The sequence below is a fragment of the Mytilus edulis genome, chromosome 1 (genome assembly GCF_963676685.1).
Source record: "Mytilus edulis chromosome 1, xbMytEdul2.2, whole genome shotgun sequence".
Classification (NCBI taxonomy): domain Eukaryota; kingdom Metazoa; phylum Mollusca; class Bivalvia; order Mytilida; family Mytilidae; genus Mytilus; species Mytilus edulis.
This window is the reverse complement of record NC_092344.1, coordinates 58,390,193-58,416,015: the sequence shown is the minus strand read 5'-3', so window position 1 is coordinate 58,416,015 and position 25,823 is coordinate 58,390,193. Positions and strand designations below refer to the sequence as shown.

The following is a 25,823-nucleotide window of genomic DNA, read 5'->3' as shown; positions in this document are numbered from 1 at the left end:
TGTATTGTAAATTGGTTTCGAAAGAAGAAAAACAACACCAAATCTTTTTAGATGTGTTACTATGAACTTAAATTTGTGAAAAATTAAAACAATGATCGGGCGAACAGACGTAGTTTGAGATGAGATTTGGACATATCAGGAGTTAAATCTCTCAAGTAAGTCGGTTATGTTACTCCAGGTTTACAGAAATTTGTAGGATATTTGTATACCAATGTTCGTTTTTTTTTATCAATGTAAAATTTGTTTTTATCTATTTGTTGTAAATTACTGCACTAAAACACATACTCACTTTAATTAATAAATAATATTTTACATAAAGGAAACACCATTGTTGGTGATAATAACACATTTTTGCCTAAGCAACATACTTAAAACCTATTTGACCGATCATTGATGAAGTATATCACCTGTTATGAATTGATAGTTTTAATAAATAAGAATAAGCCAATGTTTTGAGCAAATTACCATTTTTTAGTAGACCTCTAAAGGACATTGATAACTTCATTGTTTATGTTATCTTTTGATGGCAACGTCGATTTCAACATTTTGTTTAACACAATTAAATAGTACTTCTTACCTTTACTCATCTCCATTTTGCATCTTTTTATAGCTCTTTTCTTATTCCGTCTTGAAATTAATACAGCCGTAATGCCAATAAAAACTGATATCACCAACCCGCCAGTTAAAAGTCCAACAACAAGAGAAAACTGATTATCGTCTTCTATATATTGTATGTCACCGATGTACGCCGTTATCCTACCAACTAAAACCTGCAGTATTTAAGGAGAAATTATATAATATACATTATCATTTCGATTTAATCTTTCTGTATCTTAATAGTACAACAAAGCATGTACTGTAAAGTGTATCGGGCCTCAAGACACTTCTTACGGCCTTATTTATGAACAAAAAGAGAGCGACAAAACTTATGTAACACATAAACAAACGACAACCACTAAATTACAGGCTTCTGGGTTAGGTCAGCCACAAACATACATAATATGGCGGTGTTAAACATGTTGACGGGATCCCAACCCTGCCCTAACCTGGGATAAATTCGCCTATTTTCAAATTGTGCGTTTGGACTACTGTCTTGTTCATAATGATAATGACATTGTACAGAATCGTATAAAAAATAACAGTGAGAAATATTCAAAGATCATATAGGAAGCGTTTTAGGTAAGATTAACCGACAAATCACTATTCTTCAGTTAATCTTAAGATTTTTTTTTTTTTAAACACTGGAGTTCATAAATAAGTCCTATTCATTCTTAAGCATTCTTAATTATCATAAACCCTCATCAGCAAAGTATCAGTTCAGTTATCTTCGATATATAACCAATCACAAACGTTATTTCTATGTTCAAAGTCAAAACATTTTGTCCTTGTTCTGAAGCTGTTTATTTTGAATTTTAACATGGTTAATGGCCAAATGCATAGAACTATACCCGATTTTTTTTTTTCTAAAAAGGTGAAATCGAAATGAGTTCGTCATACTATAAATCCTGGTGCATCATTGAAATAACTGTCTTAACTTCGTAAGGTTTACCCTTAAAACACGCAGGATTTTTTTTAATAAGCATACTAAGAATTTCCAAAGTTATGTTACACGATATCGCCTTGCTCTAACTTTATTCGACTTAAAACAAACACGAAACGTCCAAACTTAACAAAGCGACCAACGTTGTTGTAGTTAGACATACTTTCTGTACTTAGATAATAAAAGATGAGATATTAGAGCCAATGAGACAACTCTCAAATTATCAAATGTTAAACCTAGATATGAAGTGGATTTTTTTCACCCATGAGACTTATACTCCCAATTGATACGATATTCCCGTGCTTGCATTTCCTATAATTATTTTCTTGATAGAGGGTGGCTGCTCACAAGGAAGCTATGAAACCAGGAGTTCCAAATGGTAATTTATAATTTTTACGGACGCCATGACGAGGTAGTTGACCGTTATGGAATAACCGTTTCACAAATGATATCTAATATTTTCCTTACGTCGTATCTACAATTCCCTTCCCTTTCATGTGACCTACCGATTGAGCCTATTTCCGGATTTGGTTAACATGAGCAACACGACGGGTACCATTTGTCGAGCAGGATCTGCTTACCCTTCCGCAGCACCTGAGATCACCCTAGTTTTTTGGTGGGGTTTGTGTTGATCATTCTTTAGTTTTCTATGTTGTGTCATGTGTACTATTGTTGTTTTTTTTTTTAATTTTTAGTCATGGCGTTGTCAGTTTATTTTCGATTGATGAAATTGACCGTCCATCTGGTATCGTAAAAAAGAGGGACGAAAGATATATAAAGGGACAGTCAAACTCATGAATCTAAAACAAACTGACAACGCCATGGCTAAAAATGAAAAATACAAAAAGACCAACAATATTACACATGACACAACATAGAAAAATTAAGAGAAAAAACAACACAAACACCACCAAAAACTAGGGGTGATCCCAGGTGCTCCGGAAGGGTAAGCAGATCCTGCTCCACATGTGGCACCCGTCGTGTTGCTAATGTGATAACAAATCCGGTAAATAGTCTAATTTGGTAGGTCACATTCATGAAAGGGAAGGGGATTGTAGTTTCAACGTAAGGAACATATCCAATATCATTTTTGTAACGGTTATTCCATAACGGTCAACCAAATCGTGATGGCGTCCATAAAATTGGCGATGGGATGATTTCAACTTCACCATTTCAAACTCTTGGTTTAATAGCTTCCTTGTGAGCAGCAACCCTCTATCAAGAAAATCATGATAGGAAATACAAGCACGGGAATATCGTGTCAATTGGGAGATATATACCCCGTATGTAGGTGCTGCTGGAATATTGCTACCAATGTACTTAGAAATAGAAAGTTCACAATTGGAAAGATGAAATCATCTCTTTTGTCGTAAAGTTTTGTTTTCAATCGACCCTCATTGTCAATTTCTAGATGTAAGTCAAGATATAAAGCCGACTTGACTGTATCTGTAATATCCTTTATCTCTAGTTCAATGGGATAGATGCGTTCCACATAGTCACCAAATTTTGAATTATTTAGTGAAAGAACATCATCTATATAGTGGAAAGTAGAGTTGAAGGATATTGCTAACTTCTTATCTTTCTTCCTAAGAAGTTCGTGCATGAAATCAGCCTCATAGTAATAAAGAAATAAGTCGGCTAGTAGAGGGGCACAGTTTGTTCCCATTGGAATGCCGACAGTCTGTTGAAAAACACGTCCTCTGTACGTAACAAATATGTTGTCAAGCATGAAATCACGCATCTTGATAATATCAGTTTCAAAGAATGTTTTGTTTGAATCAGAGTGGTCCTTTACAAAGTAAGATTTATTCCTACCTAAGACAAGATACTTGTATCTACGTTGGCCATTCTGTTTTATGAAGCAAAGCAATACCAACTCTTTCAATTTGTCTTTTAGTTTGGAATGTGGAATGCTTGTGTAAAGAGTAGAAAAGTCAAATGTTTTAGTTCTGTTACAGGATGAAAGAGAGTTAGATTGTATGTACTCTAAAAGATCTTTAAACTTATTCTTTATCAAATAAAAATAAATAACAAAAAATATTTTATTTTGGTAGCCTTCATATAAAGATTTATGATACACATGACGAGTTTTCTTTTGATAATTAGCTTTTTTCTCGATAGGCATTAACACAATGTGTTAATTTATCTGCTCTGTCTAATAGGGTAAGAAGTTTTCGTTGGTTAGGGCACTTTGTATTGCCAAATAATTTTGTTTGTTGTTCATTTGAGAACCTGGCGTTAAAGACAGAGGCTAGATCTGCACTTATATTGGTAATTATGTTGTTGGCTTATTGGAATTGATAACCATATATTTTTAAGACTGTACGTTGAACTCTGGATTTTGCTAATGATGTTTATCTTCTGTAAACATCGTTTTAGTTATCATGACTATTTTGACAAATGTTTAATTTATACATAGCTGTAATAATTCCTCCAAGATAGCGTGTGAGTATAGTTTTTTATGATAATGGTACAAAGTTCAATGGATGTAACAAATTGTATTTAAAAAAAAGTTAACATGCACCAGCATATTTGTTGTACTATAAAACCTTTGAATTATAAGTTGCACTTACAATAACGTGAACAGTATTTTCATCTGCTTTATTGGTCCGAGGTACTGATTTTGGTGGAAAACATGTGATTAAGTGCATAGTGATATCAGAACTGAAACATTTGCCATCCAATCCAATGTGTACACTGTAGTCTCCACGACGTGCTCCGTTCAAAATATTTGTACCCTATACAAAAAATCAATCAGTAGTATGTACAATTTCAATTTATAGTTGATGATGATGATGATGAAATTCAATGAATTGATACGATCATAATACAGAGTTTCGAATGTCATAAAGGGCTTTTACTGCAGTTATCAAAGCTCTTACGCGTCAATAAAAAAGAGGACAAAATAAATATCATAATCAGACAATTTCTTGACATAACAAAATACATCTATTAAAATAATTGAAATAAAGCAATTTTATTGCGCATTGCAAATCAAAAACACAACGCGCTAAATGCAAGTGTCCTGAGTGTTAAGCTGTTATTGTGTTTGCATTCGTTTTTGTTTATATATCGTCTAGTTGTTGTACAACATTCACAGCTATGATAATCAAGCTTAGCAACAATTGTGCACGCTTCAACATAACACCGCATGTCTATATCAAGATAATAGCATTCATTATTACGAGAATTTTTGTATAAACATTTACGTTTTCCTGTTTGGTTTGATTTTCTCTTTTTGGCGTCAGTTTTTCTGATCATATTTGAAAAACTCACGAACACATTCCGTAAATATCTCACAAATAGGAAAAACAATACTGAATTTATTAACCTTTTGTAATTACCTTTATGTTGATAGACGACTCGTGATCATATTCAAGTACACCTAGAAACTTTTCAAAGGAAGGGTCGTCTACATATACTATGTTTATTGGAAGTATAAAGCCATCAAAATGAACATGAACAGTTTGATCATTTGACTGGTTCTGTATTTTAGGCGGTGTTACACAGACAGCTAAAGTATCCTCTGGTAAATCGCAAGGTTTCTCCTAATAAACACTAATTAATATTAACTTTATTTTGTAAAAGTAATTGTTTATTCGAGGTTTAATGCTGGTGTATTGCATACCTGATCTGAACGCATTATATTAACTGATGTGTTGAATAGACAAAGATGTTTTCATATTGTTTAATTATAAGAGATAACACATGTTAAAAATAATATATATTTATTGGCGAAGTAAGATCACGGCTTCTGTCGGTTACCAACCCATGAACAAAGGGTCTTTGGGTAACCGTAAATTAAAATTATAAATCAAATCTTCAAAATATAATAGATAATTAAAATTGAAATAAAACTAAAATGTAATGAAATTATGAATTAATAGTGTGCTGAATTGAACCCTGGCAACAGATGTCCAAAATCAACATGAAAAACTACGTTTGAAGTGTAAATGAAGAAATGGATTAATGTTCTAAATTAAATAATAATAAATCAAGTTTATCGGTACTGGTGCAGCCTATAAAGTCCGCCGTTCATGACCTCTGGCAACAGACGGTCATAAAATCATCTTTGGTCAGTGCATTATTATTGTCAAACATTATCACTTCACCATATGGAGGTCGTAGTTCAGTTAATTGTGTTTACATAAACACAAACAAATCCAGAAGCCGTGACAGGTTTTCTTTAAAGTTGAAGTATATGTACAGACAACACACATAAATCTGTAAAATAAGAACAAAAACAGCAGTATCGAAAATAAAAGGGAGAGGCTGGGTGGGTATCAAGTAATCATGTGTATAATAAATTAAATCAATAGTCTGACCTTAGATCAATATAAATCCTTGAAGATAGCGTTTGCAATATTTGTGATGAGAATGCAAGAGCAGTTAATTTATATGTAGTGTAATAAATTTAGACATGCGCGTCTGCTTTGACCTGCTAATGAACTATTGCTGGTCTTCCTCTGATAACGCGATTTAATGGTCGAGCCCTTTAAATCGAATTATAAGAGATAACACATGTTAAAAATAATATATATTTATTGGCGAAGTAAGATCACGGCTTCTGTCGGTTACCAACCCATGAACAAAGGGTCTTTGGGTAACCGTAAATTAAAATTATAAATCAAATCTTCAAAATATAATAGATAATTAAAATTGAAATAAAACTAAAATGTAATGAAATTATGAATTAATAGTGTGCTGAATTGAACCCTGGCAACAGATGTCCAAAATCAACATGAAAAACTACGTTTGAAGTGTAAATGAAGAAATGGATTAATGTTCTAAATTAAATAATAATAAATCAAGTTTATCGGTACTGGTGCAGCCTATAAAGTCCGCCACTAAACAAATTCGAAATTTTCTGTCATAACAGAATGTTTCGAAAATTGTTACCGCCAACCAGTACTATGAAGGTGATTTATTTGAAAATAAAAAACCTGTATGTTAAAGAATCTGACCGCCGTGACTACAAGCTAACAGATTCCCGAAGCCATGGACCTACTTCGCCGTTTTGTGGACAAATTGTATGTGAAAATTTTATAATGTCAAATAAACCTTGCTGTAACCTATACAAAAACAAATTATTTCCGATATCTGATAAATGAACACCGTCTAAAAATAAATCTGGGTTGTCTTCGGATATTTCTGGATATCTAATATAAGCACCGCCATGTTTGATGATATATGTAGCTACTAAACTATTTAATCTAACTCTAGTTCTGTTCAAAGATCTATGTACAATCTCATTCCTGTATTTCAATCTGGGTAAAATTTGAGACCAAACAAATTTTGACTTTGGTAGTAAGACCCGAAGGCAATCAATTACTTTTAAAATATCGTGTCCTAATACACATGACACTTTTTGTCCGATATCATTTCCACCACAGTGAAATACTAATACTTGCGGGGGTTCTTCAAGTGTAAGCAAATGTTTGACTTTGGGTATTATCTCACAAATCCTCATTCCACTTTTTCCTTGCCACCATATTGTAGATTTTATTCGTTCCAAACCTAAGTTTACACCATCGACAGACTTTCTAGCATGTACAAATGCATGTTTGATGATTGAAGAACCCACCAACCAAACACTCTTTTGTTGACCTGAAAGTCTTAAAGTGACGATCAGGCGAGTATTCAAATTTCAAATCAATTATGTACAATATATACAAACAAATAAATGATGACACATATTAAATTTGACTTGCTAACTTTAGCGTTGGTATTCTGATATATGTTTTATAAGCTTTTGATTCCCAACGACCAAAATCCTGAATTTCATCATCAGAAAACCCCATTTTCGAAGACTGAGATGCAGCTCCGATCCTAAAACTATGACTTTGAAAATTATCCGATGTAATATTCGCCACATTCAGAGCTTTCTTTAGAACAGCGTTAAACTGATAACGTGTAACATAGTTTCCACCGAAGTGTATGAATGCAGGACCAATGGTTTTGGGCCTGGCAATAAAATATTTCTTTAATAAATTAACAGGACATACATGAGAATTAATTGAAGGTATAATTATTAAACTACCTTTGCCTAACTGATCAGTTTTTGAAAATTTAAGGTTGATAGAAACGTTATTGTCTGAAAAACTAAAATCATCTAACGACAAAGTGTGAGAATGTGCCAGTGATTTATTGACTACTAATTCCCCTATCCTGAAAAAACCAAAATACGCCAAACTAAACAACCCCGAAAACAATAAGGTCTCATATTGTGAGAGACATACAGATGGTAAAAGTGAAATCAATTTATCTAAAATCTGTGGTGTAATTGGCAATCTTGAATCCACTCGTTTGTCAAGCCTTTCCATTCCAATTAACATTTTCTTAATTATAAAATTGTGAGTGTTATCAGTAATATTTAACATTTTACATTTAAAGGCTATACCAAAAATATAAGACTTGGCAGTAGACGGAGCATAACCTCGCACAGATAAATATGCTATAAAGTTACAGATAACATTAAGTGAGGGTGGCCAAACAATGGCATGTCCGTGTGAAGATCTAAATTGATCAAATGACCTGACAGCAGTTTCATAAGTGTCACTTGTGTTTGGTGAGATTGACGCCGTTAACAACTTGTTGGATTCAAATTTGAGATCACTTGAAGAAAAGACTGTGGGACCTTTTCTGGTTCTTGTAACGCCTCTGGTGACATGCGACGAAACCGTGGCCACTGTTGACGAGAAATTGCATCCGCAATACAGTTTTTGTTTGATGTAATATGCATTGCTTTGAACTGAATATTATAAACCATAGCTTGTAAGACTAAAGGACGAAGAATATGCATTACCCTTCTTGATTTAGACGTTTTAGAATTCAAGATATGAACAAGTGCTTTATTGTCAACGTGTAAGATAATTTTCTTATTCGCAAAGATCGCATACCACAAATGAAAGGCTAAAACAATAGGCAATAACTCTAAAAATGTAATGTCCTTTAATATATCGCAACCTAACCAATATGACGGCCAAGGAAAGAAAGCCCAATTTGGATGTAAATACGAAGCACATCCACCAAACGCACTCCCAGCACTATCAGTAAATAACTCCATATCAACATTTGATATCCAATCGGAATCGGGAAAATAAAATTTGCCATTAAAACAATCTAAAAATAACGACCACAACCTTATGTCTTCCTTAATTGACGCAGTGAGCCTTATATGGTGCCGAGGATTTGATATTCCTGACATTGCATCATAAAAACGTCTGTTGAATGCCCTACCCGTAGGGATCACTCTCGAACAAAAATTCAAAATGCCTGTAAAAGACTGGAGAACACGTAATGTTGTTCTTTTTTTGCCTAACAAATTTGAAATTATTGTTTTCAATTTCAGCAATTTCTCTTTGGGAATTTTTACAGACATTTCAATTGTATTAATTTCAAGCCCCAAAAAAGTAAGAACATGAGTTGGACCGACGGTCTTGTCATGTGCCAAAGGAACTCCTAAACGATCACATAAACAATCAAATTCACTCATCAGGTTAAGGCAAGTTGAATCGGTCCCCGGGCCTGCAAACAAAAAATCATCTAAGTAGTGTATAACACTTTCCGATCCCGTTTTGTCCTTAAAGATACATTCTAGAAATGTTGAGAATTTCTCAAACGTTGCGCAAGACAGACTACAACCTTGAGGCAAACAGCGGTCCACGAAGTAAAAGTCCAAAAATTTGAAACCCAATAACTCGAAATCATCCGGGTTTACTGGTAAAAGCCTAAATGCCGAGCTGATATCTTTTTTTCCAATTAGGGCGAACTTTCCTTGGCTACCCACCATATCTAGTGCATGGTCAAATGGCGTATAAGTCACAGAACACAAGCCCTTATCAATATAATCATTTACGCTTAAACCGTGTGGGTATGATAAATGCTGTATAAGCCTCCAAGAACCATCCTTTTTAGGACATAAGCCAATCGGAGACAATCTTAGATTAAAAAGTGGTATATTGTTAAATGGACCAGCTATTCTTCCCAAATTAATTTCTTTCAATAATTTTTTTGCAACTTCAACTTCATTGCCAAAAACAGAAACTAGATTTCTACAATCAGTAGTCATCCTAGGTCCAGTATAATTTAGACGAAAACCTTCCAAAAATCCCAAATATAATTCTGAAGCAACTGTTTTATTACTATAATTTTCCAGAAACTTGCAAAGAACATCAAATTTAATTGGCGTATTAGCGATTGAATGAACCGTGGAAAGGTGGTCGCTGGAATCTGACAGCTGCCCTTGGATTAGCACTCGAGCCTCGTTGCGAACTGTTATTTGGTTGTCCAGCAGCGAATCTAGGACCACGCCTAAAATTAAAATTTGTCTGAGCACCATATCGTGTACAGTTTACCGATGGGTGAATACCTGAACAACGTAAACAACTATGTGAATAATGACAGTTAGGCCTAGTACAGGATCCATTGTTATAATCATAACATTTATACGCATTAGTTACAGGGTTTGAATTAAGTTGTGTGCTATCATCATACATGAAGAGTAACCAAAGCTCTAAATCAACTGTTCCCCAGTTACAAGACGGCATTCTTATTTTTTTTAAACGGAATTGCTCGTCATACCTCTTCCAGCCTAAACCGGGAACCCTACTAGCTCCCAGTCGTATGTTACTCATGTATTTCAGAAGCCCTCTTGCCTCTCCCAAATGACTTGACAGGTAAATATCAATGAAAATCAGAAATGCATCAGTCCACTGACTAATACTATTAATCTTGACTGTTGATGTTTTTGGTTTAGATTGTAGAACACCATCTTTAATTATTAAAGTATTAGAATTATCATCAATAGGTACTGGGTTCGACAATAAACAACCCAGATCAATATATTCACAATTTAAGATTTTTTGTCTGATATTGCAAGAAACATTATTACCCAAATCATTGCTGATGCTAGCAATTTCATGTACAGAATTAACATTAGATTCAAAATTTTGAAATGTACCTTGTTCATTGATGGTTTGTGAATACGACTCTTCATTATTCGGTAAATCCACTGAACTGTTAAATGTGGTAGATGGTCCTGATGCATTAGATGTTGTAATTTGCGTCCGTGGCGGCACTACATCATGTTCTGTTTGAGACAGTGCAGCTGTCCTGTCATTATCAGTAACACGGGCTGTTCTCCTTCTTTTAACTCCTTTTCCCCTCGCGACAGTTTTTCCCCTAGGCATCACTAACCTTCCAATAAATAAACACAGTGTAAAATAAAAAAAAATAGTTACCAATCCTAAAATATATGTTTAACTAAATATAAAAGTAAACATGAAATAAACAACGCGATATCTGTGACGGAAAAGAATTGATGATAAATCAATTAATCAAATGTCAATTTAAAGCATTTACCAAATATTTCTTAACGGAAGCATAGTTAAATATAATTCTCTTAAATAATTTGCTACATCAAATAGCAATTAGGTGTACCATGTATAATTGTATTGTCTAGCCATATTAGATGACTCCCGGCGTGCATCGAATATTAAATATAAATTACATACCTCATAGGAAGTTGCCAAAATAATCTGCATGACAAAATGCAATTAGCGTGAATAGCATCAACATTAGATGCCTCAATAAAAGACAAAGCAATAATGTGAATGAAACTAAAATTAAATTAAATTAAACATCATAATTCGTTATATAGAAATATAATAAACATAAACAAATAAAATCGATTGAATGTATTAAAATTAATATCAAGTAATCATGTGTATAATAAATTAAATCAATAGTCTGACCTTAGATCAATATAAATCCTTGAAGATAGCGTTTGCAATATTTGTGATGAGAATGCAAGAGCAGTTAATTTATATGTAGTGTAATAAATTTAGACATGCGCGTCTGCTTTGACCTGCTAATGAACTATTGCTGGTCTTCCTCTGATAACGCGATTTAATGGTCGAGCCCTTTAAATCGAATTATTTTTCTTGCACACTATATAATGCTATCGTATTACATGGAATACGTTGGTTACATTTGGTTTACACTGTCTTGTAAACGATTTGTAGGCAAACTATAATACAAAAATAATAACAATTGACCTGTTTTTCAGTGGTTGACGTTAGTTGATGTGATTTAAAAGGGCTTCTCGTTTACAGTTTTATTAAAAATAACATTGTTTGTTTTCCTGTTTGAATCGATTTGCACTAGTCATTTTGGGACCCTTTATAGCTTAATACTGTTTGATGTTAGCAAACGTTCTGTGTTGAAGACCATACTTAGACTAATAAATGTTAACTGTTTATAAATTGTGAATAGGATGGAAATTTGTCTCATTGGCACTCATACCACATCTTCTTTTTAATAATTATTTGCATATTTGAGTTATTTCCTATTGTAATAAGGCATAATTGCGATTCTGTTATGCCTTACAACTACTGAACTCGACGAAAAGAAAAGAAAGTTTGTCGTCACACCTGGGAGGTTTTTTTTTCGACCAAGTGCTGATAATCAGCAAATACCATGTTGATTAAAAGACAAAAAGCCATCGCTTGTTGATACATATATAAACATACAGCTTAAAAAAATGTACATATAATTCTTATTGTTCCGTCTTTCGTTTTCTATGTTGTGCTTTTGAAAAGATGGTTGTCTATTAGTCTTTACCGTTTTTAGCTATGGCATTTTAGTTTATATTCGACTTATAATTTTGGATGTCCTTTTAGTATCTTTCACCTCTCTCTTTCATAAATTTTTATACAGCATTTAACTGTCATTGGTAAGAATACTTAAGGAAGTACGCTACTCAGTTTAAAAATAAATAGCTTTCCATAACACTAGTGTATATTGATATGGGATTAATTAAGGCATTAAAAATATAGAGGTCAATGTGCTTGTTTTCGAAATATTAGCCAATTTTGGCAGAAAAATGTTCTCTCTTAATTTCCCAAAGCTTTATCAAAGACATGTTAAAGTTCTAAAAAAAACTATTGAAAAAAAAAAAAAAAAATCTAAGACTTTTACAAATGGCTTATAATTATACATTTAAAAGATTTATAAAAGTAAAATGGGCAAATGAATTTAAGACATTTAAATGGATAAAACCAGAGGATTTCGAAAGTCTGAAAAAAAAATCCAAAACATGACAAGCGAACATCCTTAAGTGATGATTTTTCTATTTCCCTGTTTTTTATGTAAAAATTATACTGTCTTTTGGCATGTTTAATTTATTGACTTTTTTAACTATTGGTATCAACTGATTTTAAATGCTGTTATCACAAACGTAGATCTTGCCTCAACGGTGTTACTCTGTAAATCAGCGTTTCATGAAATTGTACGTAAACGCTTAGAATATATCGATACGAGAATGACTGACACAAACGAACCAATATTTATAAGAGTTAAAGTGTTCAATAATCTCATTTTATATTTGTCAATTATTATGTCTTTTATCGTCATTTTCAAATCAAACTTCTATAATTATGATCTCTGTGCTAACAATAATTGTACTTACCACCCTGTCAACAGTGATCTCTCCTACATTTGCGAACCCTTCACCCCGAATTGTAAATATTGCACCTCCACTAAAAGAATAAAATAAAAGCAAGTAAAACGTATGCAGTATTTGAGAGAATTCATTGAATGCTTTGTTATTTAACATGTTTTAAGTCCAAATTATAGCACTTATTGTATGTAATTTTCATCATAAACATATGAAACAATACAAAAGCAAGATAACGAAGGCTATAAAATTATTTTACTCTGATCGACAGCGAGGGGTAAAATATCGGCATATAGGGACAACCCGTGGTTATATTACGCTGTATTCAAGCCCCCATGAATTATTTCGATTCTAATAGGACAAATACGGCAATTGTTTAGGATCGAAGCGCTCTAGGTGAAGGCATTATTTGCCGTCCACATAAATAAATTATAAACGCACGATTAACCTGAAGTAAAAGAGTGGAGCAAACTGAATAAGTAACATGCATAACTATTTTCAATAACATATTTAGAAAGGTTTGGATGAATCTAAATGATAATTGTACTTAAATGTCTTATATGTATACAAAAATGGCTTATATAACACATTTTAACAATGTTTGTTAACGTTTCCTGGTTGTGATAATTTTCGTTTCACAAGCGTGTATTTTCCGGTAAAATGTCTATATTCTGACGTCAACGTTCTATGACGTCGGGTAGTTCACTCATAAAAAGCTTATGACGTGGGAGAACGATCGGAACAGCCACAGCAATATATTCATATTTTACCACGGGTGTATACTTAAAGCGTTTTAAGGACGTCATGTTAGAATTGAAATTATAAAAAACAATTGAAATATGTATATGCTCTCATACCTTTGCATGGCCTTCTGTGATTCATCTGAAATGTTAAATGTTGGATCAGGTAAATATTGAAACGATCCGTTAAGTGCCAAGACTGTTAAGTCATCAATCACAATCTGCAACTTAGTCATGTTTCGAACTTCTCCTGATTGGCCTGTTTTACATATGATTGACTTTGCACTGAGCGTATTTTGCATAACACTGTAATAACAAAAAAATGGTCTTTATAAATTGAATTTATATTTTTACAATCATGTACTTGCAGGGTAACCAAAATGTTCCCACTACCGATGCATATAGTGTGAAGATATTTTACTGGTGTTTGATACTACTGTAATTCTAGACTGGTGTGATGAATTTAGATACATTTTTTTTAATTTTTATTAAGAAACAAAACCAACAGTTTATGTATTACAAGATTAAATTGTAGATTAAATTCAGTAATTTTTGCGAGTTTTTTTTTTAATAATGCGAAAAAATGCGACAGAGTTGTAAACGCAAGAATTTAAACTCTCATTTTGAGATATTAAATATGAATTAAACAGGATTAATTCAAAATCGTAAAAAAAAGAATCGCATTTAAGTCTAAAATGACAAAATCGCAAAAAAAATGCACTCAATAATTTCTGAATTTACAGTATACATTAAGGGCAATCTTTACAGGGACCACGTTTCTCCTTGTTTCAGCACTTTAAATATGATTTAGGACATTATAAAGCTGTTTTGCTTTTATCATTATTTTAAAAGTTTGTCATAAATGACAATTTTATTATTCCATTTGCATGCTTTGTCTTTAATCATTTTGAACAAAAAATTAACCCAATAACTACATTTTAATTATTATGCGTTTCAATCACAGGAACAATGCACACGACCAGTATTGTACGCGAAGAAAACGCATTTTGGGGCTTTGAGTAGATTGTATGAATACTATTTTGGAACATAGCTTGTATAAAGTATGATTTTGTTTTGTGTGTTTCTTGGTGAATATTTTGAATTCTCATATTAACATCCAAATAACGTAATACAATTAATGTGTTTAAGTTTTCTCTGCTTGTCTATATTGTTCACACTGTACTGCTGCTTTCGATAGTCTCAAATCTGTTATGGCGAATAATTTTAAGATTTGATTTTCCTTTACATTTTTCTTGTGTCGCAGAACTATATTCCTTACTGGCATGTACAATGTACAGCTCATGCCTTTTTCTTTTAACATGTAATCATGTTCATAGTAAACTGTAAAAAATTGCAACTGCTATAACTGGATTTTACAGGGCCAATGTTGGCTAGTAAATCCTTATCCGCTAAAGTTATTCAGGTAATTGTTTATTTGTCCATGATGGAAATTTCATTTATATTTCTTTTATCAATACATTTTGTAAATTATAAAAAAAAAAAACGTAACTAAATTGTATCCAAGCGTACCAAGAAAAGAAGCGCGAGAAGCATGCAAAACAGCACTAGAAAATCGAACTGATACATCAATCCCAACTGAAGATGTTCTTAAAACGATGGACTTAGTCATTGAAAACAATAATTTTAGCTTCAACGGAAAACACGTTTTACAAACCGACGGAACAGCTATTGGTTCCCATCTTAGCATGCATTATGCTTGCACCTACCTCGGACAATGGGAAGAAAATTTATTTTAAAACAGCAATTTACATATTGGAGATATGTTGATGACATCTGGGGGATATGGGAACATGGTTTAGATGAATTAAAAAAAAATCACAAAATGTCAAACAGTTTGCATCCGCGAATTAAAACAGAAAAGCGTTACTCAACTGAAAAAAATGAATTCCTTGATGTGTTTGTACACATAGAAAACGGACAACTTAAAACAGATCTTTTAACAAAATCAACTAAAACACCAGTACTTACATGTGTCGTTAAGCCATCCAAATTCTGTAAAAAACGCTATACCATATGGACTCGGTATTCGTGTCAAAAGAATTTGCTCAACAGAAGAAAATTACAAAACAAGACGAGAAGAAATAAAAACGCACCTAAGAAAACGTGGATACAATAACTCGTCCACTGAAGTTCAATTGAAAAAAGTCGACAATTTAAACCGAGAAGATCTATTACAGTACAAACCGAAGAAAGAAAACAACAGGGTACCCTTAGTAATTACTTTTTCCAAAGCGCTTCCAAATGTACATTCAATTTTTAGAAACAATCTTAAAATTCTCCATCAATCCAACAGGCTAAAGAAAATATTCCCCGATCCGCCTATCGTAGCATTTAAACGTGATAACAACATAAAAGACATCTTACATTGTCTTAGTGCACAAAAAGCATAATTTACTATTTTATAAACAAACTAACAGCAAAGAATATACCATTCAGGGACAAATAAATTGTACAACCGTAGGCGTAGTATATGCAATTAATTGTACAAAATGTGAAAAATGTATATATGTAGGACAAACGGGTGATACACTATATCAACGGATGTTATTAAACTTTTCAAAAATACGAACAAAGAAAACAGAAGATCAAGTAGCCAGCCATTTCATTCAGCACAATCATTGGATGACAAATTTTAAAAGTTACCGCCATACGAATAAACGTCATAGAAGTTATTAGAATGTAATGTTTCCAAGCGATGTAATTGTTGTTTCAATGTTGTAATTTATTCCAATGAGGAAGGCCGTAATGGCCGAAACGTATGGGAATTTGTGTTATAGTTTTTATTACAAGTCAAAAAGAGTACAACATCACCATTAAATAAATATAAAATGAACAAATATTAGATATTTCGGATAACAGACTGATATCCTTCTTCGGTAAAAGCACAATGTAAAATGAATCATGTCAATATATTCAAATTGAGACACTTTCAAAATCTTGAACGTTTATACAATTAAGGCGGACACCACAGACGCTGGTACAATTTTAAAATTTCCAAACACGGCGCAAAGATTACAAAGATATGCCAAATACAAATAGTTGTTTGCGATGTGAATTGGCACAACTCTAAATTTCCAAAGGTTGTGACAGTTTAGATGTGATAACTGCATGGAGGGCAGTCCTCAAACAAAAAAATCAAAAATGCCCTAACCGATTCAAGTTGGTATAATGTTTCAAATTTGACAACGGTAGGGCAATTGCAACAGAAACTACATATTTAAGCATCCAAAACGAATAGCAATTTAACAATGATTAGAAAAATAAGTTTTATCTAATAAGGTAAAATAATTGAACGTGGCTACGTACTTATACATCCATCCCAAATGAATGAAGCCCTGTAATTTAAACTGGTAATTTAAAAAAATCTTCTAACTGCAAGCCAGTACGGAAGCCGGAGTTACTGGAAACAAGTGATGACAGGAAAATGGGTGACTCATTCTATGTTTTTTTCATTTATGCTCTCTGGGGAAACTGTCTTTAACTTTCTTATCCAAAATCTTTCCCGAGCGACTCTGTCGACCTTCGACCAACCCTCGTTGTGGTCTATGATTGTGATGGTAAGGTTTTTGAGATCAGCTTGGGCGTGCCCAGGTGATATCAAATGACGACTTACGGGTAGGTCGGGCTTGCAAGTGTAGTCACTTCGATGACCATTCATGCGTTTGTTGAAAGGCTGCTCTGTCTCGCCAACATACTGCATGCCACATCGACACTGAAGGAGGTATACAACATTCTGGGTTTTGCAAGTTACATTGCAAAATATAGTGTACACAGACCCAATCGAGTGGCAAGTAAATTTTTGAGTATTTAGTATTTGTTGACAAGTCAGACAACGTCTGTTACCACATGACTTGCACTATCCTGCAATTGAACAGCTTTTATTTAAGGAGACGTCAGTTCTTACAAATAAGTCTTTCAGACTTGCTGGTCTCCGAAAAGCTCAGACAGGAGGATTGGGAAAGATCTTGGATAATTAAGGGTGTTTGGCAATAATTTGCCAATTGGCACGGATAAAACGTGAAAGGTTAGGAAAGGCTGGATTGTATGTTAGAACAAACGGGACTATTTTGCTACGCCTCTTCCGTTTGTACTGTAAGAGGTCATTGCGGCTGTTATTGTTAGCGCGCGCAAACCCCTTATCTATGTCCAATTTCTTATAGCCTCGTTTTGTTAAAAATCTGCGAAGTTCCTGTAACCGTTTCGTGACAGCCTCCTCAGAGGAGCAAATCCGCTTTACTCTGAAAGCTTGATTGTACGGGATACTTTTTGTATAGTGTTAGGGGTGACAGCTTTGGGGAGAAAGGTACTGATGTTTATCTGTGGGTTTACAGTAGAGGTCTGTTGATATGACACCTTTATAGATGTGGTTGTGTCTAAGAAAGATATTTTAGAGTCGGAAATTTCATACGTAAATTTAATTGAATGATGGGCGTTGTTTGCATGTTTGATGAAATCATCCAGAAATCATCCAGTTTTTGTTAGGATTAAATCCATTTCATGTCAACATCATCAATGAAACGGAACGAAGACAGAGGTTTGGATAAAGATGGTGCAATAATTTGTTTTTCTAATTTGCCCATGAAAATATTGGCGTAAGACGGTGCCATTTTCGTCCCCATCGCTGTCCCGTTTATTTGAAGGTTATGATCACCATTAAAGGGGAAATTGTTGCATTTCAGGACCAGAGTCAGCTTCTTGACTAAACATTAGGTAGGTGGTTCTAAAATGGTGCGCGAGTCCCACATTTCCCTACAAGATTGTATGCCGTCATCATGAGGTATGTTGGTATACAATGAGGTGACATCTAAAGTGACAAGGAGGGTTTCCGGAGGAAGAAGGTTCATGGATTCCATTTTACGAAGATAATCTGTAGTGTCTTGAATTTGGGAAGGAAGATTTTCTACATGAGATCTTAAATGAAAATCGACGAATTCCGAGATTTTCTCAGCCGGATGGCCGTTTGCGGATACAATGGGTCTACCAGGGTTGTTAACCTTGTGTATTTTGGGAAGAAGATACAATCGACCAGGCTTGGCACTCTATGGTGTTAAATAACCAATTGTATCCTCATCTATGTGACCGTCATCGTACATGGTTTGTAACGCAGTGATAATTTTGGAACTAAACTCGGAAGTAGGGTCATAGTCTAGCTTTTTATAAAATCTCTCACCTGCAGAGAGCTGACGCACTGCTTCCGCGATTTAGTTAGCTTTGTCCATTATCACAATGGCACTGCCTTTGTCTGCTGGTTTTGATATGGTTATATTTATAAATTTACTGTTTACAAATTTTTGAAGTTTTTGAAATACTAAGGCTTTTCTACCTCAGGCATAGATTACCTTAGCTGTATTTGGCAAAACTTTAAGGAATTTTGGTCTTCAATGCTCTTCAACTTCGTACTTCTTTTGGCCTTTTTAACTGTTTTGGACTCGAGCGTCACTGATGAGTCTTTTGTAGACGAAACGCGCGTCTGGCGTATATACTAAATTTAGTCCTGGTATCTATGATGAGTTTATTTACAACCACTGGGTCGATGCCACTGCTGCTGGAGATTTATTTCCCCGAGGGTATCACAAGCCCAGTAGTCAGCACTTTTTGTGCTGACATGAATTGTAATTGATATGGTTATATTTATAAATTTACTGTTTACAAATTTTTGAAGATACTAAGGCTTTTCTACCTCAGGCATAGATTACCTTAGCTGTATTTGGCAAAACTTTAAGGAATTTTGGTCCTCAATGCTCTTTAACTTCGTACTTTATTTGGCCTTTTTAACTTTTTTGGATTCGAGCGTCACTGATGTGTCTCTTGTAGACGAAACGCGCGTCTGGCGTATATACTAAATTTAGTCCTGGTATCTATGATGAGTTTCTTTACAACCACTGGGTCGATGCAACTGCTGCTGAAGATTTATTTCCTCGAGGGTATCACAAGCCCAGTAGTCAGCACTTTTTGTGCTGACATGAATTGTCATTGATATGGTTATATTTATAAATTTACTGTGTACAAATTTTTGAAGTTTTTGCAATACTAAGGCTTTTTTTTTTACCTCAGGCACTTAGCTGTATTTGGCAAAACTTTTAGGAATTTTGGTCCTCTGGTATCTATGATGAGTTTATTTTTCACAATATCATCTCGGTTTCTCAGCGATTGTATGGCTTTTTTCTCGTCAGGAGAGGTGTTATAAAATGACGAGTACTTGTTGCTAGCTAGATGAACATCATCCGATTTTATTTTATCGATAACATCTTCCAGTGTAGCAGATTTACTAGGTTTTTGAATCCATGAACATGATGAACTCTTCTTTTTAAAATGAGGAGTTATGATTTCTTCCTCCGAGTCAGACGTGCCTGAGTCTTCCTCATTTTCCACCTCTTTATCCTTGTTATCAATATATAATTCTTTGTTTCTGAGGGTTCTGGCAAAGTTATCAAGGTCATCTCCCAGTTTCATATTATCTATGTTACTGGGAGTAGGGCAAAAATTCAAACCCTTAGACAAGAATTTAGTTTCGTCCTCAGATAAAGAGACTGTGGATAAATTGACAACCGTGTTGTTGAGATTGGTCGGAACTCGAATTTTTCTTTGAAATCTAGGATTTCGAGGCTTTTTATTTGATTTTTTAGAGGGTCTGATTAAAGGGTGGTTAATTTGCACACCATCACGTTTAAATTTTTTAATCTGTTTGACGTGGAGCTTGTGTGATTCAATACGGTTGATATCACCAAGACGTACTTGAATTTCGTCAAGTTCAGGATCAGAAAATTGTTCACGAGATCGGCAGTGCAAATTATCACGTAGTTTAGATAAATAATTTACTTGATGAATTACTTCTTGGCGTAAAAGATCCATCAGACTAAAAGAACTGTTGTGTAAAATGTTATTCCATCTATGAAAAAATATGTTTGACTTTTATATGTACATGTATGTGTTTGTGAATACGAATTCAAATGATAATTTAATGCAAGGACATTGTAAGCAAAAACTAATATACCTGCATTGTATACAAGTGTAATTGTTACAAAACGAAATATTATATCGATTTTGTCCTTCGAATTCTAATTCGCTTCCTTCTATTACTACAGTTGTGCCCCCAGATACCACCCCTTTCTTTGGTGAGAATTCTGAAATCATTGCTTCCTGAAATAAAATGAAATACATTATTTCTCTCCATAGGTTTTGACTAACACGATAATATATCTAAAACTTTATCAAAACATTAGATGAAATGGGCGACAAAACTCTGTGAAGATTATTTTGCTATTGTGTATTTAGGTATGACTTATTTCTGTGTGAACAGAATTTAAAAATGGCGCTAGTTAGCCAAACCAATAATACGGATTATATTAGAAAAGACACGATTAGATTTATGGCTTACTTTGGCTCTGTAAATTTACGTCAAAGAAAACGATTGGAGGATATTCATTATTAGTTATAATTGACACCACCCCGGGGGGCTTTGTAAAAAAGACATTACTTTTAGCATAATCGCAATTTTACTAACTTATACCTCTTTTCATTACTTTTTCAGCAATGAACGATGTTTTCATGATTTTAAAACCTTAATGTTTTGTGAGCGTATGTTGATTTAACCTTCAAGTCAGTAAATTTGCTAACAAATGCATTCACAACACATTTTAGGGTCAATTTAGTAACAAATCGTACCTCGTTCTTGCGGTAGTCAAATACTGTTTTAAAATGTAGTAACAAAGAGAAAATTCTTTACTGTTTGTATGCAAAAATAATCGAGTAAAGCAATTGACGCATTACATATTTTTTTATAAATACCTTAAAGCCAAAGTAGGTGGCTTTTGTATCGCTAAAGTTATTTGCATTTACTGATATGAATATTCCATATGTCTGTGTGGCACTACCTTTCCCAATTACACAAGTCAAACTGTGCGAATAGATAAAATAAAACACCAAGGTGAACGAAAAATAGTTTTGTTTCCATCTTAAGAAACAAAGTACAGATTCTTTTAATGTCCATGATGTTAGTAGTTTTCGTTTATTGATGTGGTTCAACTGTGTTTAAAGGAAATTAATGGTGTATAAACTGGACCAAGTCACTCACAATTATATCGTAAAAGTCCTTTGAGTTGATACAACAATAAATTGCTTTAAAAAGGCGTTAAATTCTTTATTGAATACTTGTATTATTGTCCACCATAAACAATGCTTTCAAGGGGTAACCTATCGTTTATACACTTTCATACATCATTTGCTGCATTTGTCTGTGTTGTTTTGAGGTAGCACAATACAAAGATTTTTTCATTCCCAATCAGACAACTTTAAACTGATGTAATTCACTTCATCCTTCTTTAAATTTTTTAAATGAGGTACCAAAAGAAAGAAGAAAGATTAATCTTTCAAATTGTGATAACTTCATTATGACATAATTATTACATAATTAATTGTTATGTACTTAGTTGCTATATTGTGATGTCCACCCTGAATATATTTAGCGTCTTTGTTCTTCATAGCATCCCAAAATATTTTATAGATTCTTGTACAACACTGCTTGACCTCCAAAATCGTGTCTCAGATTTCCAAAAACATCAATAGAACAAATTTAATACCCAATTGAATTTAGTGATCTCTTATGAATTTATGTTGCAAACTTAATTGAAGATTTATGAGAGAACGAAATACAATAAGAAAAATCTAAGATACGGTTTTGGAGGTCAAACTGTCTGGTGCAAGAATCTATAAAATATTTCAGGATGCTATGAATAACAAAGAAGCTAAATTCATTTAAGTGTGGACATCACAATATAGCAACTTATTACATACCTATTTATAAAATTTAAAGAAATATTAGAGGAATGTTTCTGATTTTTTATGGTTGATTCACATCTCGCTTTGGATACTGGTTGTCATTTGTTTTTTTGCTAAATTGTACAAATTATTTTTGTTTCTTTACTTAGTTTCAGGTGTTATAACTGTGACGTTGTGACATCTTATTCCACTGACATCGACATAAATACTATCAGTCTCATTTCCTATATATTTTCCAGTTATTGTCAATAATGTACCACCATTTACGGGTCCACTAGATGGATGCACCTATATTGAAAACAAAAGCAAACTGAAAAAGGACTGTTTCCATGACAAGTATTTTAATATATAATTGTGTTGTAATTTTTGAGTTTATTTGTATTATCTGACCATGTCGGGTTTTCTTCTAAAACGAACTGTGTAACAACAAATAAATCTTTTGCATATCGTTGCTCAAAAGAGAAAATCACATAATTGATCTAGGTAAATAATTATCGTTATCGTTCAAAAAAATATCGTTTCCTACATAAAACGTCTGTCTAATTTAATAACCAAGGCATATATGTGTCATATATGGGAAAACAAGTATGAAGAATGTAATAAGAGTGCTACGAATTTAAAAGACAGATGTTAAAGTTTCAATTTATTTCTTTCATAAACAAAAGTTTTGAATTTCGAAAGTGCGAAAGATTCAGCCGTCTTGTGTGTTGTAAGTGTAGGATATGTGTTGATTTTGCTTGATATTATTTACTTAAATGTTATTGTTGAAGCATATGATAAAAAGATTATTACATGACGTTTTCAATATTGCATGTATTATCAGCCCTAGGTTCAATATCAGCCTAAGAGCCGCATGGGTCGAGGGCTGATATTGACCGAGGGCTAATAATACATGAAATATGAAAACTGACATGTTATGATCTTTTAAATCATATGATTAAACAATGGAGAAAAATAACAGATTTATATATTAATCCTTTTACGTGGTTCCAAAATAGAAGTTCAAAGATTGAAAAGTTCACGGACGTCGGACCCTAGATTAAGTACATTTGATATGAAATCTTTCTATCGTATACCTCAACAGAGAAGAAACATATTCTAATAAGGACGAACCGGCAAATTAAATAATTCAACAATATACATAATGAACACTGTTTGGAAAAGTCAACTTTTTTAAAAGTAACTTTCTAAATTATGTTTGAAACTTTTAAAAAATGCATTTATTTAATAATTAAGTTTTTTTTTTTTATTATTTTACACAATATACTTTCCAGTATCCAAATAGTTGTTTTGTACACTACTTTGTAATGTTTTTCACTGAAAACGTGTATTTTTCGGAAATTGCCGAGTATCACCGTGATGCCATGCGATAACGTTACGGAAAGGCATGTTATAACACTCGAAGCATGTGATAAACTTTTCATATAAGCCCGCTAAGCACCAGTTCGTAAAATATGAAGTTTACGTTAATTTAATGTTATCATCATACAGTAAAAATCATATCTTATATAGTCTAAGTATTTGATAATAATTATTATTGGCAATCGTGTATATATAATGATACATGTAACGTTCAACAACTTACGACATATGATCTGGATGTACATATTTTGTAATAAAAAGATTCAAATGTATTGTTAGAACTTTCATCGGGTTTCTGATCTTTGGAGGGACGGTCAAACTTAATTAAACATGTTAAGTTTCCATCACGGAGTTTTAAATCCATAACACTAGTGTGCATACATGTTCAGCCCAGTCAAGGAACTTTGCGAACATAGATCTTTTTGTAATTTAAATTATAGGATATGTGACTTTTGTAAGACAATATTACCGTATCAATCTTTGGCATACATGTCACAACTGAAGTCTTTAAGTCAACTGAACAGTCTCCATCTGAAAGACATACACAAACACGTCAATGATTATAAAATAAAACTAATTGGCAATGACGGAAATATTAAGTACGATATTTAAATACGTTAATAAAAAATAAAAAATAAGGATAATTATTTTTCAACAAGAAACTCACCATGACCGGTCGATAATGCAATAGATCGGAAAGTATAAACAATATCTGACAATCAATTGCAAAGTAAAATAGAGCATACATATAATATAAGTCATTTAATTCAATAAAGAACAATATAATAGAAAAAAATACATTTTCCATTTATTTTCTATTTCATGACTTTATGTACATGTATTTAATACTCCATTCTCAATTTTATTATAAGCTGAATACATAAAAATGTTTTTCCCTAGAGGGGTATTTAATTGGTTTTGAAAATAATCAAATAACCTGTAGAGCAAAAGTCTTCTCATTTGAATTGACAAACGTTTTTTTTTTCACATTTTTGTTTATAGCTTGATATGCGGTTAAGAATTTTACTTATTTTTAAAGGCCTGTAGTTGCAAACATTTACGTCATTTTGTTTTGGATGAATACATGTTTCATTAGCAATCGTTCCTTGTTTGATATAGTAAACATTCTTGTGGGATGGGAATCAATTTGCAGAATGAAGATAAACTGACAGAGGTCATCCATTTTCTAATATCAAAGTTGAATAGAACTTGCATACGGTCCAAATATTAGTAACAAAAAAATTATGAAATATACTGTAACATTTGTTTTGACTTTAAAATGAGCAAAAGGCATCCATAATTTGTAAAATTAGTTAATTTAAGTTTTGTTTATTAAAACTCTTTATGTTTAAAATTGAACCTCATCATACGATACACTTATAATGTAAAATTAGAAAAAAGAATGATATTGAATTACATGCAGTTATATTTGATACCAATTTGAAAAGTCTAGTATAACTTACTTTGTGCTGTAACTGTCAACATAACAGTTGTTGAAACTAGTAACATTAACAACATGTTTTTGATAGTGTTACGTCTTTAAACTATTTTAGTGCTACAATACGAAAACAGAAAAATGAGAACAAGAACAAAGAGTAAAAATGTTAACTTTAAAATCATGAACGATGTGTATCAATAAGCACGCACTACAATTTTATGTTTAGTAAAAAAAAAAGTATAAATCGACAAAAAACATAAGTTCAGGCATCACAACTTGAATAGTTCATATCATAATTAGTATATGCAAGGTTTTAAGATTGTGTTACTACAACTTCATGGAAAATCGCTGTAATTTATGCAATACTAGTATATATATTACAATGTATGTCGTGGTAATATACACGTTCTTTCTTGCTTAATAAAATTATATTCGACTTGGAAGTTATGGAGTAGAATAATAATCAAAATATTGAATATGAACAAT

The 25,823-nt window shown here is 32.9% G+C and overlaps 2 protein-coding genes across 3 annotated transcripts in view; both read right to left on the bottom strand.

Annotated features, from left to right (window-relative positions):
• LOC139485706 (plexin-2-like) overlaps positions 1 to 25,455 on the bottom strand; it is a 28,428-nt gene extending 2,973 nt beyond the window's left edge. The window contains exons 1-10 of the mRNA XM_071270351.1: positions 25,363 to 25,455; positions 24,369 to 24,430; positions 22,683 to 22,825; positions 21,548 to 21,656; positions 20,754 to 20,899; positions 13,856 to 14,044; positions 13,011 to 13,080; positions 4,885 to 5,088; positions 4,114 to 4,278; positions 578 to 770 (exon numbers count right to left, since the gene is read on the bottom strand). Of these exons, the coding sequence (XP_071126452.1) occupies positions 578 to 770; positions 4,114 to 4,278; positions 4,885 to 5,088; positions 13,011 to 13,080; positions 13,856 to 14,044; positions 20,754 to 20,899; positions 21,548 to 21,656; positions 22,683 to 22,825; positions 24,369 to 24,430; positions 25,363 to 25,417 (1,336 nt within the window). The 5' untranslated portion in view covers positions 25,418 to 25,455. The remainder of the gene's footprint in view (positions 1 to 577; positions 771 to 4,113; positions 4,279 to 4,884; positions 5,089 to 13,010; positions 13,081 to 13,855; positions 14,045 to 20,753; positions 20,900 to 21,547; positions 21,657 to 22,682; positions 22,826 to 24,368; positions 24,431 to 25,362) is intronic.
• LOC139485714 (uncharacterized) lies at positions 5,252 to 11,477 on the bottom strand. Of its 2 annotated transcripts, none has more exons than XM_071270363.1 (2): positions 11,296 to 11,477; positions 5,252 to 10,738 (listed from the first exon to the last, which is right to left on the bottom strand). In XM_071270363.1, exon 2 carries the CDS (start codon positions 10,729 to 10,731, stop codon positions 9,733 to 9,735), a length of 999 nt encoding a protein of 332 aa, XP_071126464.1. In that variant the 5' UTR covers positions 10,732 to 10,738; positions 11,296 to 11,477; the 3' UTR covers positions 5,252 to 9,732. The 2 variants fall into 2 exon arrangements, with proteins under 2 accessions (XP_071126464.1, XP_071126472.1); XM_071270371.1 differs by having other exon boundaries at positions 5,252 to 10,733.
• Positions 25,456 to 25,823: the final 368 nt, after the last annotated feature.